Source organism: Gracilinanus agilis, chromosome 3 (genome assembly GCF_016433145.1).
Source record: "Gracilinanus agilis isolate LMUSP501 chromosome 3, AgileGrace, whole genome shotgun sequence".
Classification (NCBI taxonomy): domain Eukaryota; kingdom Metazoa; phylum Chordata; class Mammalia; order Didelphimorphia; family Didelphidae; genus Gracilinanus; species Gracilinanus agilis.
This window is the reverse complement of record NC_058132.1, coordinates 318,918,871-318,937,656: the sequence shown is the minus strand read 5'-3', so window position 1 is coordinate 318,937,656 and position 18,786 is coordinate 318,918,871. Positions and strand designations below refer to the sequence as shown.

At 39.0% G+C, this 18,786-nt stretch overlaps 1 protein-coding gene across 3 annotated transcripts in view; it reads left to right on the top strand.

Annotated features, from left to right (window-relative positions):
- Positions 1-2,400: 2,400 nt before the first annotated feature.
- Positions 2,401-18,786, top strand: part of IWS1 (interacts with SUPT6H, CTD assembly factor 1) — a 45,538-nt gene continuing 29,152 nt past the window's right edge. For all 3 annotated transcript variants that reach the window (XM_044669967.1, XM_044669964.1, XM_044669966.1), the window contains exons 1-2: positions 2,401-2,483; positions 4,979-5,094. In XM_044669967.1, coding sequence (XP_044525902.1) covers positions 2,450-2,483; positions 4,979-5,094 — 150 coding nt within the window. In that variant the 5' untranslated portion in view covers positions 2,401-2,449. The remainder of the gene's footprint in view (positions 2,484-4,978; positions 5,095-18,786) is intronic.

The following is an 18,786-nucleotide window of genomic DNA, read 5'->3' as shown; positions in this document are numbered from 1 at the left end:
TACTGAATAAGTTCAAAACCTTTGCTGTAGGTTTATGGTGGCCTTCCTCTCTTGCTGTTTCTGCTGCTGTCATTAATAGGGTCATAGCTTATAGGTATTATGATAGATAGAAGATACCTTAAAGATCATCTAGTCCAACTCTTTTGCAGGGCTTCAGGAGCAGATTTATTACATTTTCAGCAGAATTTTTACACCTAATAAATTTGCAAATACTACAAAACAGGGCTTATTATTTTGCTACTTGTATAGACAGTAAAATGATGGCGAAAATGTCAATAATGCAGATTGTATTTAAGTGTTGGTTTTGTTTTATTATCTTTTTGTTTTGTTTTGTTTTTTTAATTTTTTTAAACCCCTTCCTTCCATCTTGGAGTCAATACTGTGTATTGGTTCCAAGGCAGAAGAGTGGTAAGGGCTAGGCAATGGGAGTCAAGTGACTTGCCCAGGGTCACACAGCTAAAAGTGTCTGAGGCCAGATTTGCTCTCAATCCACTGAGCCACCCGACTGCCCCCTTTTGTTTTGTTTTTGAGAGCTGGTTATTAAATATTTACCAAGCACACTCTTACCTCCTGCTTATTCTTTTGTTACCCGTGTCCCAAACCAGGCTTAGCAAGTAGTGGATAATTTTCTTTTTCCTTAGATTGTGAGCTTATTGAGAGCAGAGAATAACTTGCCTATTGCCTTTTTTTGTAGCTACAGGGTTTAGCACAATGCCAGGCATATAGCAGGTGCTTAATATCAAATGAGATATTTGTGTTGGCACACAGCAGACATTACAAAAATGTTAATTTCCTTTCTCCTTAATAAATGCATATTAACTAACTAACTTTCCTCATTAGAACATAAGTTCCTTGAAAACTAGATTTGTATCATTTGTTTCTCCAGAGACTCTAGTCCCTTGTCATTTCATTTGGACCCTGATTTTAATTTTTGTTAGGAACTCCTGGAGAGAAATTCCCTCTACCCATGCAGATCTACAAGTGTAATTTATACTTTTACAGAATTACCTGAGACACTATGCGATTGTGACTCTCTCCTGAACATATACCCAATATGTACCAGAGACAGGACTTGAACTTGGATTTTCCGGTTTCCAAAGCACAAGTTAGGTGTCTGCTTTGCTTAATCAATATTTGAATTGAAAACATGTGGACCGAGTACCTGGGGTGGAGGGCGATAACTGGAACTTTCTGTGAAAATGAAAAACTGAAATTCTTATTTTAAAAATAAAATCAACAGTCGTTGGTACCCCGCCCCCCGGCCCCTCCCCCTTCAATGGAAATTCTTATTTTTAAAAAGTCATTCAGTTGTTTTTACCTATTTCAATTTTTTTTAATGTTCACTGGATCGTTGTTTGTTTGTTCCCTACCCATCCATGGAGAGCGTTCAGGAAAGTATAAACTATAGGCTCAGAAGTCCTGGAAAAGCTTTGTGTGCTGCGAGCCTGCCCCAGCTAGCCGGGTTTAGGCGGACTACATTTCCCAGAGGTCTCTGCTCCGTCGCCCCACCACCACATCCCCAGCTCTACCAATCAGAGGGCAGAAAGAAGATTGCCGGGCGAGGAGCTGAATTTGGGCCTAGCCCGAGGGGAGACTAGACAGCCCCGCCCCGTTCCAGATCTCTGGCCTGAATAGGAGGAGTCAGTTGGCCTTCCAGAAAACATTTCTTGAGATATAGAGATTAACTGGTCATTTTGGAAAAGAATAATGGTCAGAAACATTCACACAGCCTACTTTGAGAACCAGCGTGCATGACAGCCCTGACTAGGCTCGAAGAGGGGGCAGTCTCGTTTCCTGGGGGCATGTTTGGGTCTAGTAGTCCTGAGGCACACACGTTAGCATGTTGGGAACTGTAGTCTTGGTAGCTTGTCGCCTCTCCCTTCAGGAACAGAAACGCAGGAAGATGAGGCCTCAGATCGTTGGAGCACCCAGGATATGCACTCGGGTCGAGTCGGCATCTGGTGAAGCCCTGCCCCTCCTGGAACGCAACCAGAGTTCCCTTCTCAACGCTCTCCACTGTCCGTTCTCGAAGACCCTCCGCGGCCACCATTCCAGCCGTTCATTGGCCCTTTGACCCGTCGCGACGCCTGCGCACTAGATCCCTTTGAGGGTCTTGGGCAGGCGCCATTTTGGTCGCGGAGGTGCTGCTGGGAAGCCTCTCTCCCGCCGGCTGGGGGACAAATCACACTAGGCCGGGCCTAGGCGGCGGGCGACTCTTCCTCCCGGAGGCTCCCGGCGCCCTCCCCGCCCCCTCACCTTCCCTCCTTGCTGCAAACTGCAGGGGCCTTACCTATTTAGGGTCCTGTAAGTGGTCTCCCGAGCCCCAGGCAAGGCCGGACCTAGCCGGGAGGGGAGGAAAGGGGGTCGGTAGCGGGAAGGAAGCTGGGGGCGCAGCGCGGGGGGCCCGGAGCCTCCCGGTCCAGGTGCCCACCTCGGGCCCGGGACCGCCATGGAGATGGAGTATTACAGCGGCGACCAATCAGGTGAGGGCCTCCCGGGCGGGGATGGCTAGGGCTGAAAAGGGGGCGAGGGTCAGACTCCCCGCGAAAATCCCTCCCCTGTTCTTGGGGAGGGGATTCTTTAAAGTTTGGGGCTATCTCCGGTTCCTTCGAACGTCCCTGGGAGAAAAGAGATGATTGGGGCCGAGCAGGGAGGGGGAGATCGCGCCCTCGATCCCGGAGTTGGTGCTTGGGACGGTGCCCAGCACACAGTCGGCGCCTAATACTTGATTACTGAGTGGCTGACCGACCGACCGACCGACCGACCTACCTACCGACCGACCGACCGACCGTTTGTCCGCAGGGAGAGACCATTTTTCCCCGACGGTCAACGGTGCTCGAGGCGGGAGGAAGCTTAGAAAGGAGAGATTGAGACACTAGGTATCCTCGCAGCCCTTGTCAATTTCAAAGTCAATTTCTCTTTGGCTAAAGAGTTGCTAATCCGGGAGATCCCGAACTCGGTGTATCTTTCCTGAGCATTGATTGTCCCAGGCCTGCAGCGCACTGAGTTTGCAACTGTTCTTGCCTTCGAAATCCTCAACAGGCCTGCGGATTCGGTAACCAAAACTCCTATCAAAAAAAAAAAAAAAAATCATGGGAGGATTTGGCGTTTATTTAGTGTTTTCCGCGCAAAAGTCCTGAGTTGAGTAGTGTAAAAGTAATCATCCCATTTCACAGATGAGGAACCGAAGGTTTGGAAGAAATTGGGCAATTTACAGTAACTGAAACCCTAAGTTTTAACATACTTTTAAGGGTGTTGGGCAAGTTGTTTTCGATATTAGAAAAGCGCTGAACTATAGAAACTTGGGTTTAGTACCCTTGCTGCTTCTTACAATCTTTGGCCCTTGGTTAAATCATATTTCATAGATCTCTGTTTCTTTATCTGTAAACTTATTAATTAGGTTGGTCTCTAAAGGACATTTAAATTTATAAATTTCAATTTGAATTCCTTTTCCATTCAATAAATTTCTCCGATTTTAGACAATGGATATGTTGAAAATATGGTTCTGTTCCTGCCAAAATTGAGTAAATATTTTAAAACAAAGATGACCCCCTGTGCCATTTAGTTGTTAGTGACGGTTTTTGCACTGTAAATTTTTCTCATTTTTCATTAAACCTTTTATGTCCCTAGTACTGTGCTAGGCACTGGGGATTCAAAGACCACTCCTCTCCCCCCCAAAATTAAGAAGGAGTGAACCTTTAAAAAGCTTGTGTTCTTTTCTTTCTCTAGCTCTTATTTAAGTCACTTTTCTCTTCCATTTTTGTTTAAAGTCTACCAGTGGCATCTGATGCTATTGGTTAGCCCCACTGGCAATTCTTTGCCCTGAAAGTGATTAATTACTGTTTTTTAGAGTGATAGTTTAAATTGCATTCTGCTTCCTTTTTAGATTAATTTCTAAGACCTTGTATAGAATAATTAATGACAACATAAAGTACTAGGAAATGCTTAATGTTATTTTCTTCAATATTTTCCAAATTGTTTTCACAACTCTTTTTAATAAATATTTTAATTTGTTTTTACCTTGAGTTGATGTAAATATCCTAGCAAGGATCAATATTTTTTGAATTGAATGCTCCTTAAGTCATTAACAGTGCTTATTGTGATTGCTGATGGATTTTTGAACACTAAAAAACTAGATTGATTTATGGTCAGGGGCAAAATAGATGCTGAAAGTAAAAAAGGTCTTTTCAAGCCAGCGTATCTAGAAGTTTTTATTTGAAGGCTATATAGATAATAACTTGTGACCTATTTCACCCGATAGCCTAGTCTTTGTAAGTATAAGTTGGTTTACTTTTTTAAACAATCACTTCAGATCTCTCATGTGCAAAATTGATATTTGGAGGTGTTTATATTATCTTTTGGTCCTTCATATTTATGAATTACTTTGCCATGTATTTTAGGGCCTGTAATTTAAAGATCTATAATTCTCCTTACATTAAAAAAGTTTCTGATTCTTAACATGAAGTAGTATGATCTAGTTGGTCAAATGGGAGTGGTGTTTAGAGATCTTTCACTTGCTCCCTGGCTTCTCCATTGATGTTTGCCTAGTTCTTCATACCTTTTATCATATTGACATGGTTACTAGTCATCATTATACTTGTCACTATGTGACATATAGTATTTTTAATACAAATCTAATGTAGAAATGAATTTCCTTAGTTATGCTATTTGCTAGTGGCAACTTTTGGCTGTACTTTAAACTTAATCCTAGTTGTAGTCCTAGACCTGTGGTTCCCAAACTTTCTTGGCCTACCACCCCCTTTCAAGAAAAAATATTACTTAGCGTCCCCCTGTCACATACTATCACCACCCCCTTACAGTTATTCACGGCCCCCAAATGCATCTGTGGCCATCACCACTCCCCTGGATCACTGCAGCACCTACCAGGGGGCCATGGTGCCCACTTTGGGAATCACTGATCTAGACATTATCTATCTTACCCTTTAAGTGGGATTTTTATTGTTTTGTTTTTGAGCAGATGATGGTGGAGCTACCCCAGTACAGGATGAACGGGATTCAGGGTCAGACGTTGAAGATGATATTATTGAGCAGCATTCTGGATCAGAAAATGGAAGTTTAGAGCATCATTCAGAGGTATTGACTGAACAGCATTTTGGGGGGAGGATTCATTGTTGAATTTGACTAGAACTGCTTCCTTTAGAGTGGATCTTGAAAATTGTGTAAGAGCATGTCATCAAAATTTAGTTATCTGTATGGGAGCAAAGGGGGAGGGGGAATTGATTAAACAACTTTTTTTTGAAACAAAAGTAGAGTTGCCTGTTATTTATAAATTGGCAGTGAAAACAGTTTTAGTTGCTTTAAAATTTTCATTCTTTTCATTTCAAATATTAGGTAATTGCAACCTTGAAGGTAGGCATAAAGAATGGATTAGCCCAGTGGTGTCCTCCATTCTTAGTCAAATATGCTGGTGCCATTTGATGGCAGTAAGCATCAACAGCATAGTACCAGTCTTCAGTCACTGGTTATGGATCATATTAATTCTTTTAGGAAACTATACCGTCTGTTAAAAAAGGATCTGATCCTTACCAGTTTGTCTGATTAGAGTAGTATATGGGAATTTAAAAGTTAAATTAAATTGTTTGTTTTTACTGTTCAGTCAACATGAAGTTTCCTTCAATAAGTTGTTAAATTACATATGCATTAATGACCAAAGCAAAATTCAACTTGCAAAGCTATGGAGATTCAAGAACCTAAGATGTAGGTAAGTTCTGCACAAAAACATTTTAGAATATTCAGTGTAGTATACTCGGGTTCCTCAGACTAGATGGTCTGTAACACTGCTGGTGAACCTATGGCACAGTTGCCAAAGATTCACAGAGCACTCTCTGTGGACACACACACTTCTTCTCCCCCCCACCCCCAAGAGTTCATTACTAGAAAGGCAAGGCAGAGGGACTCAGGCAGAGCTCCTCTTCCCCTCTTCACCAGGCCTGATGACATTTTTTTCACATCCTCCATCCCTCTGTCCAGCAGCCCAATGAGAGCGCTTCCTCCTTCCCCTATAGGGAGGAGATGGAGTGCCAGGGTCTACCCCTACCCCTAGACAGGGGAGGGAGGAAGTGCTCCCATTGAGCTGCTGGGCAGGGGGAGTGGAGCAATAAAGCTATCTATTTATATATATCTATATCTTGTTATATGTCACATGTTAACTCCCCTTCTTTTCAAATCATTACTTATTTCCCTTTTGCAACTTCTAGCTCTTTGGAGTCAAAAAGAAAAAGTCTGAACTCTGTTGCATATGACAACCTTTTAGAAACTTGAGCACAACTCTCACATTCCCTCTTAACCTTTTCTTCTCCAGATTAAACATCCCTAAATTCCTTTAGCTGATCCTCACTGACACAGGCTCAGGTCCTTCACCATTCTGGCTGCCCCCTCTGGTCTTTACAAAATAACTAGTCTAGTGCTAGAGACTAGAGAAAAAGACATAGTTTCTGCACTGGTACATCAAAATCTAGCTAGGAACTACTGATTTTCAAATATAAACTATCCAGAGAAGATACCATACAGTCAATTTTGAGCCAGTAAAGTTGTGGAAACTCCAAGAAAAAGATCAGAAGGAACCAGAGCAATCAAAAGACCCCGCCTGGAGGGAGAAGTCATATCTTAGATTTAGAGCTAGAAGGGACCTTTAGACCTCTTATCCATCTCTCTCCTTTTTTCAGATAAGGTAACCAAAACCCAAGTAATAAGTGGCATATCCAGGATTTGAACCTAGATCATCTGACAGAAATCTATCACCCTTTCCAATGTACCATGCTACTTTCCTAAGCACTTTAACTCCAGCCTCGAGGATGAGCAGATTGGAACAAGTGGGCATGCCCATTAAAAGAAGTGATATTGAGGCAAGAATGAATATGGCCCGTGTAGCATAGTTGTGATTAGCCTAGATACAATGAATGATGAATATTGAGCAGATACTGACATTATTATGAAACAAAATAGTTTGTCTTAAAGGTATTAGCAGTGAGTCAAGGGCTTTTGTTTAGTTGCACATTTTAAAGTGATATTAGCTTTAAAAATGGATATTTTCACAAATAAAGTTGTTTGTAAATTGAATTGGATGTCACTTAGTTTTCAGAAGTAAAATTCCTTTGGATTCTCATTCCCTTCCCAATTTTTTAATGTGCCCCTATGCAGTGTTAGTGAACCTTTTAGAGATCTTGTACCCAAATTGCACCTTCAAGCTGCCTGTGAGCCTCCCACATTACCCCAGACAGTGAATGGAGGGCTGCTGGGCAGAGGAGTGGGACATGTGGACATTGTCCTCAGGCTTGCTGGAGAGGGATAACAGAGCATCTCCTTCTGGCATGTGTGTCACACCTTTGTCAACATGGTCCTAGGAACTCCTCTCCCTGTAACCTTATTTAACAGTCTCTAACTCTCAAAAGACTAGGTTGTCATTTGAGTTCCATAAGGGCTTCTTCATTGACCTATATGACACACCTTCTTATAGTATTAGACTATACTAGGCATATAGTAAATACTTGTTGTTTGTTTGATCCTGATGGTAGATGAAATTTAAACAGCCCATTAAGATTTACGAAGAACTAAATTCATTGTCTTCTTTGACCCAGCCTTATTTTTTCTCCTTAATTCTAGTCCTATATAACTTGTCTGTGGGACATCTACTAGATGTCCCATCTACATTTCAAATTCAACATTTTCAAAACAGAACCTAGTGTATTTCTCTCCATATCCATCTCTTTGCCAGGCTTCCACATTTCTGTTGAGAGCACCATCGCCATTCTTCCTATCATACAAGTTCATCTAACACTTAGCAGAGAACTTGGCACCTAATAGGTAATCGACTTAACTAACCTTCTTATCCTCTATATGCAATCAATTCATGAGTCTTGTAAAATCTACTTCCAAAGCATCTTTAGTAATAATTTTCTTCTTAAGCATACCCAAGAGATAATTTGGGTTTGGTTCCAGACCAATGCAATAAAGTGAATATCCCAATAAAGCAAATTTCAAGAATTTTTTGGTTTCTCAATTCATATAAAAGTTATGTTTACACCATACTACAGTCCACTAAGTGTGCAGTAGTTGTTCAGTTATGTACCTCTCTTGTGTGACCTCATTAGCAGTTTTCTTGGCAAAGATACTGCCATTTCCTTCTCCATCTCATTTTATACATGAGGAAACTGAGGCAAATAGAGTTAAATGATTGCACCCATAGATTTGAACTCAGGATGATGTCTTCCTAATTCTAGGCTTGGCACTCTATGCACTTTACCACCAAGCTGCCTGTGCTATAATCTGTATTAAAAAAAAATCTGTACTTAAATACAATCAAAAATAAAATTAAAAAAATACTTTGTTGCTTAAAAAAATTCTATCATTTGAGTCTTCATCAAGTTAGAATCTTTTGTTGGTGGAGGATCTTACCTTAATATTGATGGCCATTGACTGATGAGGGTGATGGTTGCTGAAAATTGGGGTGGATGGGGCAGTTCTTTAAATTAGACATCAGTGAATTTTGCTGCATTGGTTGATTCTTTTCACAAAAGATTTCTCTATAGCATGTATGCATGCTATTTATTCACAGAACTTTCAAATCAGGGTCAGTCCTCTCAAATCCTGCCACTGCCTTGTCAACTAAGTTTTTGTACTATTCTTCAATATTGTTATATCAAAGAGGATCAAGAGACCTGAAGAGGAGAGAGATGGGAATGGCTGGTCAGCGGAGCAGTCAGAACATACAACATTTATAGATTAAGCTCACAGTCTTACATGGGCATGATTTGTGGTGCCCCCAAACAACTACAGTAGCACCATCAAAGATCAGAGATCACCATAACATAATAATGAAAAGATCCAAAACATTTTGAGAATCATCAAAATATAACAGACAATATGAGCATATGTTAAGAAAATGGCCTCAATGGACTTGCTTGATGCAGGATTGCCACAAACCTTTTTGTTTAAGGAAAAACCAAAATATCGAAGTGCAGAAAAGAAGAAGTACAATAAAATGAGATATGCCTGTGTATAGCTTTTACCATAGTTCATCATCTATCACTTCACTTAACCTATTGTATTAGCCTCTTGTTTGGTCTTTCAGATTCTAGTTTCTCCATTTTCCGTCCATCCTACATGTAGTTGCCAAATTAATATTCTTGAAGTACAGATCTGACGGTGGTATCTCCCCACTCAAAAACCTTCAAAGACTTCCTATTACCCTTGAGATTAATTCTTCACAATAACCCTATGACAGGAATTATCACATTCATAAGTGAGGAAAACAGCTCTAGAGAGATTGTGACTTATCCTTGTCACAGTATAAAAAGTTGATTTTGAATCCAGGTCTCTTGTTACTCCAAGTTCAGTGCTCTTTTCACTGTACCACAGTTCCCTCCTGGTGTCCCCACAACACCAATATAATTCACCACATCCCAATTTTGCCCTCTAAATTTATTCTTCCTTCCTTAGTTCTGTCCGATGCTGGGCCCCTATTTTCATAATCTTGGGATTCTATTTGAGACATAGCCAGGTGTACATTGGTGTTAATATGGTGGATTTTTGTGTCCAAGTATGTGATCTGAACAAGTGCCTAAAAGACTCTTGGAGTCTTTTACTGAATCCAGTGGGGTTTTTTGGTAGTCATTGAGTACTGTAGGGATAGGCAATTCATTTAACTTTGCAGTACCTGTGACTTTTTAAAAGTTACTTCAAACCTACAGTTCTCTATTCTTATATCATAGGCCTGGACCAAAAATTCCATGTTTGTATCTTATTCTATTTCTACTTCTTCAGTCAGTTGCTTAGTGAAAGCTTGCCAGTTCCTTTCACATACCATTAATGTATGTATATATCATTAAAAAAATTTTTAGAAAGATGGCAAAATAGATGCATGAATTGGTAGTTATCAATGACCTGTCATTTATTTTTTAGGAGTAAATGATTCTTATCCCTCTCTTGTCATTTTCTCCCTGATTTAAAAAAAAAAAAATCCCATAGTGTTTTCAAGATTGACCTCCAGCATAGATTTCCTGTGTATACTTAGTCTGGCCCACCCTTTCTTACTGAGGCTTCTTTGTCTTAAATGTCATTTTTACTTTAACAAATAACCCATTAGAAATTGTGGGCTATTATCCATATGTGACAAAAGCCCTGTTCCATTTTCCATTGATGTGTTGTCCTGCCAATTTCATGTGTGAATGCTCTTAGGCTAATATTAGGCTAGATCTTTCCCCAATGTGTCTACAGATTTGTTTTTGCTTCCACTGCTTTTCACTATTTCATGAGGCATTTATGCTCATTATCTTCCATAGTGATTTACAAATGAGTTTGTATTCCAAACTGTTAACCTTTGTAAACATGCCTTTTTTTAAAAGATATTTTGTTTTCCCAATTACATATAATAATTTTGAACACATGTTTTCTGAAATTATAAAATTCATATTGTCTCCCTCCCTTTCCTCCCTCCTCCTAGAGATGGTAAGCAATTTGATCTGGGTTATACAGGTACTATCATGCAAAACATGCTTCCATATTGGTCACTGTTGTAAGAGAATACTCATATAAAACTAACCCCCACCCCCAAAAAAAACTAATGTGAAAAATTGCATGATTTGATCTGTATTTCTATTCCAAAAGTTCTTTCTCTAGTGCCGGATAGCATTCTTTGTTGTAAGTACTTCAGAATTGTCCTCAACCTTTGTGTTCCTGAATAGCTAAGTCTTTCACAGTTGATCGTTGTACTGCTATTACTATGTACTGTGTTCTGGTTCTGCTTGTTTAACTCTGCATCAGTTCATGTACATCTTTTCAGCCTTTTCTGAAGTCATCCTGCTTATTGGTTCTTACAGCACAATAGTATTCCATTCACTATCATGTACCACAATTTGTCCAGAATTTCTAATTCTTTGTTACCACAAAAAAAAAAAAAGCGTCTATAAATATTTTTGTACAAATGGATCCTTTCCTCTTTTTTATGTTCTCTTTGGGATACAGACCTAATAGTGGTATTACAGGATTAAAGGGTATGCATGATTTTATAACCCTTTGGTCATAGTGTAACTGTGTCTTTACACTTGGCAAAAACATCTTCGCTAGCTAAGTCAGGTGAAATTCATCAGGACTTTAGTGGTAATCAAGGTCAATATCATCCCTCTACCCCCTCCCCCCCACTTTTCAGTATCATTGACGTGATTGAGTATTCAATGTTATCTTTTCAACTTTATGAATCTAATATGTTGAGTTATTTTAACTAGTCAGTGATCCAATTATACAGAGACAGCCAATGCTCATTATACTAGTCTTCTATCAAGAATTATTTTTTAAAATAATACTTGGTATTCATTGTGTCAAGTTAGTAAGCAGAGTTCATAAGAGAATAGATCTAGAGCTGGAACAAAGGCCATCTAGTCCAGTCTCTTATTTTGCAGAGTAGGAAACCAAGGCTCAGAGAGGTTAAGTGATTTGCCAATGGTCACACAGGAAGTACTTTAATGTTTAGAGTAAATATAAGACTTGTGGCAAGTCACCTAAACTCTCAGTCACTTCATCTGTAAAAAGATTATTAGATAGTCTCTGAGGTGTTTTTCAGTTTTACATCAACAATACTAGTATTCTCCTTAATGACAATAAAAATCTTAGTATTATATAGTACTTTAAGAGTCATAAATTGACCAAATGTATCTCATTTGATCTTAATTTTCGGCAAGATTGGTGTTACTGTTGTGGACAGCAAGCTATCACAGTGGTTAGAGCACCAGGCCTAGAGATAGGAGATCCTGGGTTCAAATCTGGCCTCAGGCACTTCCTAGCTGTGTGACCCTGGACAAGTCACTTAACCCCATTGCCTAGCCCTTACTGCTCTTCTGCCTTGGAACCAATACTTAGTATTGATTCTGAGATAGAAGGCAAGACCAGTCCTCCCTTCCAAAGGAAAAAATTTATACCACTCTTATTCTCATTCAGCATGTAAGGAAATTTTTAAATTTGTCTAGGGTTACACATCCAGTACATATCTAAGGTTTGAACCTAGGGCTCAACTCCAAATGCCCCAACCACTAGATCAGTGATGGGTTGGTTAACTTTTAGAGACAGAGTGCCAGGCTCTGCTCCTACCCCTCCGTACCAAGTGCTGGGTCCATGCCCCACCCCCACCAGAGACCACATCCTGTGCCCCTCCCCAACTGAGTGCTGGGCTTACTCTGCTTCCTGGCCTTACTCCACTCAGGGGAGGGAGGAAGCACTCCCATTGGACTGCTGGGCAGGGGTGGGGCAGGTGATGTAGTCAGGCTTGGGGAGAGGGGAAGGGGAGCAGTCCAGCTGTGCCTCCCTCCAGCGTTCTAGTTAGGAACTGGGAGCTCTGTGCTACAGGGAAGGGCACACTGGGTCCTTGGCATGTGTGCCCACAGAGAGGTCCCTGCATGCCATCTCTGGCACACGTGCCATAGCTTCATCAACATGGCACAAGACTGTGATAAAAGTTATTCTTGATATATAGGCTTTTGGCTAACTTCATTTCCCAAACCTGACTCTGTTTTTGTTTTCATCCCTACTCTAGATGTTGGTACATAAGCTATAATTTTCTTTACAGTATTTGTTGTTGTTGTTGTTTTTTAGGAAAGTGTGCTAAAAATCCAGGCCAGTTTATAAATTAATGTAACTCTTCATAATCTTCTGTCTTCCATTTCTGGAGTTGAAACCCTTGGGTTTAAATCCTGATTCTGTCACTTAACTTTTGAGGGCTTCAATTTCCTCACCTGTAGATGACAAGTTGGATTAGAGAACTACTAAGATCTTTTCCAACCATTTGCCCTTTGTAGTACATTACCTCTCTTGATTTTAATATTTTGTATCTATTACCTATGTCTTGTATGTCAGATATTTATCAGTAATTACAAATAGTATGTGCAGGTAATTTTTTTTTCTTTTCCTCACAGAGGTAAAAACAGAACCAGAAATAGGAGAACTTCATACAGACTTGGAAAGGGACATACAACAAACATTTTTTCTTGTTCATTGTCTTATTTGATTGATTCTACCTTGTTAAATGTTGGTTTTATGTAAGATTTCATGCCTTATTTTATATGATATTTGACTATTTTTGCTGACTTCTAATTGTAATTTTTAAAATTGCAAATCAAGAATTTTCACTCAAACATTTTAAAGAATTTTTGCTTATTAGTAAGTTTATTTAAGTAGTTCATTCTGAATCAGACATAATTATTTCACAATTTAAGAAAGCAAAAACATTTACATGGAACAGTTTTACAAGAAATTCTTCTGAAACAACCATTTCTTTTTTTATTTGTTTTTATTTTTTTTAATCCTTACCTTCTGTCTTAGAATCAATGCTATGTATTGATTCCAAGGTAGAAGAGTGGTAAGGGCTGGGCTATGAGGGTTAAGTGACTTGCCCAGGGTCACACAGCTAGGAAGTATCTGAGGCCAGATTTGAACCTAGGACCTCCCATCTCTAGACCTGGCTCTCAATCCACTGAGCTACCTAGCTGCCCCAGAAACAACTGTTTCTAATAAAGGTAATGAAGTTTTTTTCTTTTTCAAATTTAATGTCTGGCAATATTTTGTTAATGACATGATTTTCAGCAAGGAATAACTAGTACCTTACTGGTTCGAGTTATATTGAGGTCTCTCATTTTACATTTTGTATCTGGTCTCTTTTTGTGTGTGTGACCTTGATTTTTTTTTAAATATCAGTAAGATGAACTCTTAAAAAATGATATAAATGCAAATTTCCCAGGATCAGCAAGTAATTGGATGAAGTGAAGTGGCAAAGATACTTGAGGATAATGTTTTTTTGTTATATGTGCTGTGAAGAAGCAAGAGGAGAAAGACTATTAGGGTTTTGACATTGTTGGAGGTATTGAAAACAACTGAATATGTTTCACTGTACAGCCACTAAGTGGGGAGGTTAGCTGATCCGTGCTTCACTAGTAGCATTTGTAGCTTGACTGATCAAGTAACCGAAGATCAGATTACAGAATCTAAAGAAGCCTTTTTGTTATTTAACAAGGTTAGAGAGGCATCCTCTGACAACAAAGGAATTGGGGACTATAAGGAGGAAACTTGGGCAGAAGCCAAATTACAGGAGATGATTAGCAAAGTGGATGCTGATGGTAATGGCACATATGACTTTTTAGAATTTCTCAGAGTGGTGATAAAAAAAAATGCAAAGGCAAATAGTGAAGAAGAAATTTGGGAAGCATTTTATTATATCCGATAAGTATAACAGTCATTATGTTAAAGAACTTCATTATGTGATGACAAATCTTGTCAAGAAAGTAACAAAGATTGACAAAATGATCAGGGAAGCAGATGGTGATAATTATCAAGTATATATGAAGGATAATAATGAAGTGAATTGTGAAGTCTTTGTACACAGTAACAGTGAAGTGAAGACATTTTTTTTTTTTTTTTTGTTTTTGTTTTTTTTTATCCTGGGACTCCATTCTAGGAGCATAGGGCCACACCCAGTAGGCAATGGGTCACACTGTCGCTCAGGGTCACCCAGCTGGGAAGTGTCTGAGCCCAGATTTGAACCTAGGACCTTTCGTCTCTAGGCCTGGCTCTCAATCCACTGAGCTAGCCCAGCTGCCCCTACTTAAGGTTGCAGTTTCTTTAGCAGATGTAGTTTTACAGGGTGGGGTTGCTAGCCCCACGCCCAACCCTCCTTTTTCATCTGGGCTAGGGACCGTCCTTGGCCCAGGAGTGGTAAGGGTGGGCAATAGGGGTCAAGTGACTTGCCCAAGGTCACACAGCTGGAAGTGTCCGAGGCCGGACTTGAACCTAGGACCTCCAGTCTCTAGGCCTGGCTCTCAATCCACTGAGCCGCCCAGCTGCCCAAAGACATTGTATAGGTGCTAAATTTCTAGTACAAAATTATTTGCCTTTTCTTTGTAACTTTTCTGTAAAAGAAACCCTTTTTGTAGAAACCTTTTACTATCAAAAAGATATGCATGTATCAGGAGTAATTAGGACTTTATTCTTCCTTGTCTTTATCTTACCAAAAATCTGAAACTCTATTTGGAAAGTTAATCAAGTAAGATCATGCATGTGGCTTACTAAGGTTATAGATATTTAAGCTCTTCTATACAAATAAATTTAGCTGGACTTCATTAGAATGAGAGAACATCTTTCCCTTCCTTTATAAGAAATAGTTTTCTTTAGAAGCTGTCGGCATGATGCTAAAGTGTGAGGTTATAATTCTTCATAGACTACATAGGCAATGAACAACATGTACTTAAAATTTCATTATTGCAAACAGGTGTTATCCAGATAGTTGTATACTTTTTTCTTTTTGTTAATATTGTTGGTGCTGTATCAGAATGCATTTACTTTTATTATTTGATTTTTTAAAAAGGTTGTTAAGCCACTTGACCTGTTATGCCTCAATCCTAAATTGTATTCTTTCTATTTAAAAAACCTAGAGATGTGGCACTGAAGAGAGGTTAAAATGGCACAGCCAGAAAGAATGATTTGTTTGTATAGGGCAGTGGTCTCTACACTTTTTTTGTGTGTGTACTTTACAATGCACTCTTCTGTGTGTGTGTGTATGATTATTTATAAATGATGTATATAAATTGTAAAATGTACTATTGTTTTTATGCTTATGTACATTATGAAACTTAAAGGCAAACATAATTTTTGATCCTAGATTTGATAATGAGTCACTAGAATTTGAGTAATAAGGATTGGCATAGTCAAATATTCATTTCAGGAAATCATCTTGACAGCTGAATGGAGGATGGATTGAAAGGGGAGAGACTTGAGGCACGGAGACCAATTAGGAGGGTATTGCAATAGCCCAGGGAAGAGGTGATATGGCTCTGAACCAGTGGTGGCCATGTACATGTAAAGGAGATATAGTTTAGAGACATAAGTAAAAATAAGTAAAATTTGACAACTGATTGGATAAATAGGATTGAAAGTGAGAAGCTGTAAAAGACATTGAGGTTTTGAACCTGCATGGATGGATGGATGGTAGAGCCTTTGAAAATTTGGAAGCAGGACAAATAGGGCCAGGTGGGGGAAGGAGGGCTTTGATAATGTATTGAGATCTTTGATGCAAACTGCAACCGACTAGTTCAGCCTGTGGATTCACTCTGTTCTACCCAGTGAAAAGAGAGGCAGAGCTCTTATTCTTATTCACTGGTCACTGCCCTAAAGCACCAAGCCAGTCCTCCCAGGGCCCAACTGTCACAATGATGGGATGGAATGGGGTAGGTACCTGGGGAGGGGGATTTTCTCAATGACATTTTTGTAGCTGCTGCTCTGGGTACCCAGAAGTAGTCAGGTTAATACTTCTGAGGGAGAATATTCCTGACTGAAGCCAGGGAGATTGGGAGTTTTCAGAAGAAGGCAAGTAGAGTGCAGGATTATTGTGGGAGGATGAGTGTTTTGTAGATGAATTCTATGATTGACTATCCTGGGGGAAGAGTAGGATCTCTAGCTTCCCACTCTGATTAGTCGTTCACACATACTCCTTGGGATCAAGCCATAATCTCACTGTGGAAACCACTGAGAAAGGAAGAAATTATGTGGCTAAACTTTAGGGAGTTCCACTTTAATAGAGTAAAGAATACTGAAGAGAAAGTGTTTGTACTTACCCTAAATAATTTCATCTGCCATTTAAAACATTTCTTAGTTCCATCTTCTTCTGTGCACTCCTCCCTCAAAAACACCACCACTACCAACAACTAGATCCTAGAACTGATATATAAATAACTTCCTCTTCTATAAAACCCTCATTAAATCAGAATTTTTAATAAGAATGATTGTGATGGACTCATTGACTGGTCCTTTCATAATAATTTCACCTTGAGGTGTAAACACCAAATTCCAAAGTTGGAACTTATTTCTAACTAAAGCTATTACTTGATTGGGAATTTCCAAGAATCTTCAGAAACTAGGCTGATACTTTCCTCAGTCCTTAGTTCCATGAAAGCCTTGTCTACCACTGAATTTGTGACTTAGTGTATCTAACCAGGAAAAGAGGGGCAGAAAAGAAAAATGAGACCCAGCAATCAGAAACTGTCTACTGTATATTTCTTTTCATTAAGTTGATCAGACTATTTTGTTGCCTTAGTTTACTCATTGGAATTGTGTTTTAATAGTTTATATTCCATATTATTTTTCTCTAGAGATTGTTATTTAAAAGAAACAGTTTTATTCTGTGTACTTTATAATAGCCCCATCAAAATTAATTATGCTGTAGATCAGGGGTGGCAACCTTTTTGGCCATGAGAGCCATACAGTGCTCACAGTGCACGCTCCTGTAACAGTGCCTGAAAAAAAATTGACTTTATGGCCCTTGCAGAAAGAGCCATATCTGGTCCTCAAAAGAGCTAGATATGGCTCGAGAGCCATACGTTGCCGATCCCTGCTGTAGATAAATAAAAATTGGGAATAACACATTTATTGAAATTACTAAGACTTCCATCAGAGGCATCATCTTTAAGATCACTGGTCAATATGCAAAGAGTAGTCGAAAAATTCCTAGGCAGTAAAGAAATGGAACTTAAAAAAAATTACTTGGCAAAGTTGCTTTAGTTATTTACAATGAAATTTTTAAACTTCTATTTCCCTAGACAGTTTTGCTTTTATCTAAAAAAAGGATAATTTTTATGATTTATGGATCAACTCTTGGTTTACAATGGAAATGTATAAAATGTATAAAATATTTAAAATATTTATGCAATGGAGAGCAGAATAATAGCATACATTTTATTGAACGCACCAATTTTATTCAGCACTAAATCCATTTCAAACCATTTCTTTCACTTATTCCCTGGCTCACTCAACTGTACTCTCTGGAAGACCCACCATCTCTACCCAACAAATTCTGATCTTAGGCTTTTCAACCAATGTAACTTCCATCTTGTTTTAACCAAAACTATGCATTTCCCTGAGAATATGTCAGAACTAGCTCTTTTGTAAGCTATTTCTTGATTATCGTCTTTATGACTTTGGACAAGGTCATTAAACTGCTTGAGTTTCTCCTTATCTAATAGGGTGGACTAGGTAGCCTCTGAGGTTTCTTCTAATTTTAGAATTATGATCCGACCTGGAGGAAGAATGGACAGATCTTTGTTCTTACGATTTCATCCCCTGCTATCTTTCTTTGGAGATGTCCCTAACAACCTGACCACACAGTTCCTTAATTTTAACTTTAATAACCTCCCTATAGCTAATTTACTTTGCCATACCACCAAGAGTCATCATATTTGTGAATATAACCTCTTTCTCTTCCCACTTTGTCCCAGTAAACATACCTTTTTTAATTTAATTTTATTTTTGCTTTTGCAATACAATTTTCCACATAGTGAAGTGTTAACTCTTGGTGTTCAAGTCTGTCTTGGAGCTAGGGTTGAAGGTAAGAATAAAGAGGTAAGAGATCAGTGACCAAAAATTATTTGATGGCTTTGAATACAATTCCTCCATAAATATATCCACTTTTTCATTGGAAAAAAAAATAAAAATTTAAAGTTGAAAATAAGTCCAACTTGGCAGATTCATAAGATTGGTTTGACAAAGTTGCTACAATTGATAGTGCTGTCCAAATATTCGATAAGATATATGCAAACAAGGTCAGTTTTGAATCAGCATATGTCAACAGGCATTAACTACATGGATAACATCTCACCATCAGTAGGCTTGCTTCATTTGTTTTAATTAAATGCTTCACTCTACTATGGAACTCAAAATATATAACTTGTTTCAAGGCTTCAATTTAGATGGACATCACTGAAAATGGTTCATTCTGCCCTATTTCGGTGGTGGTTG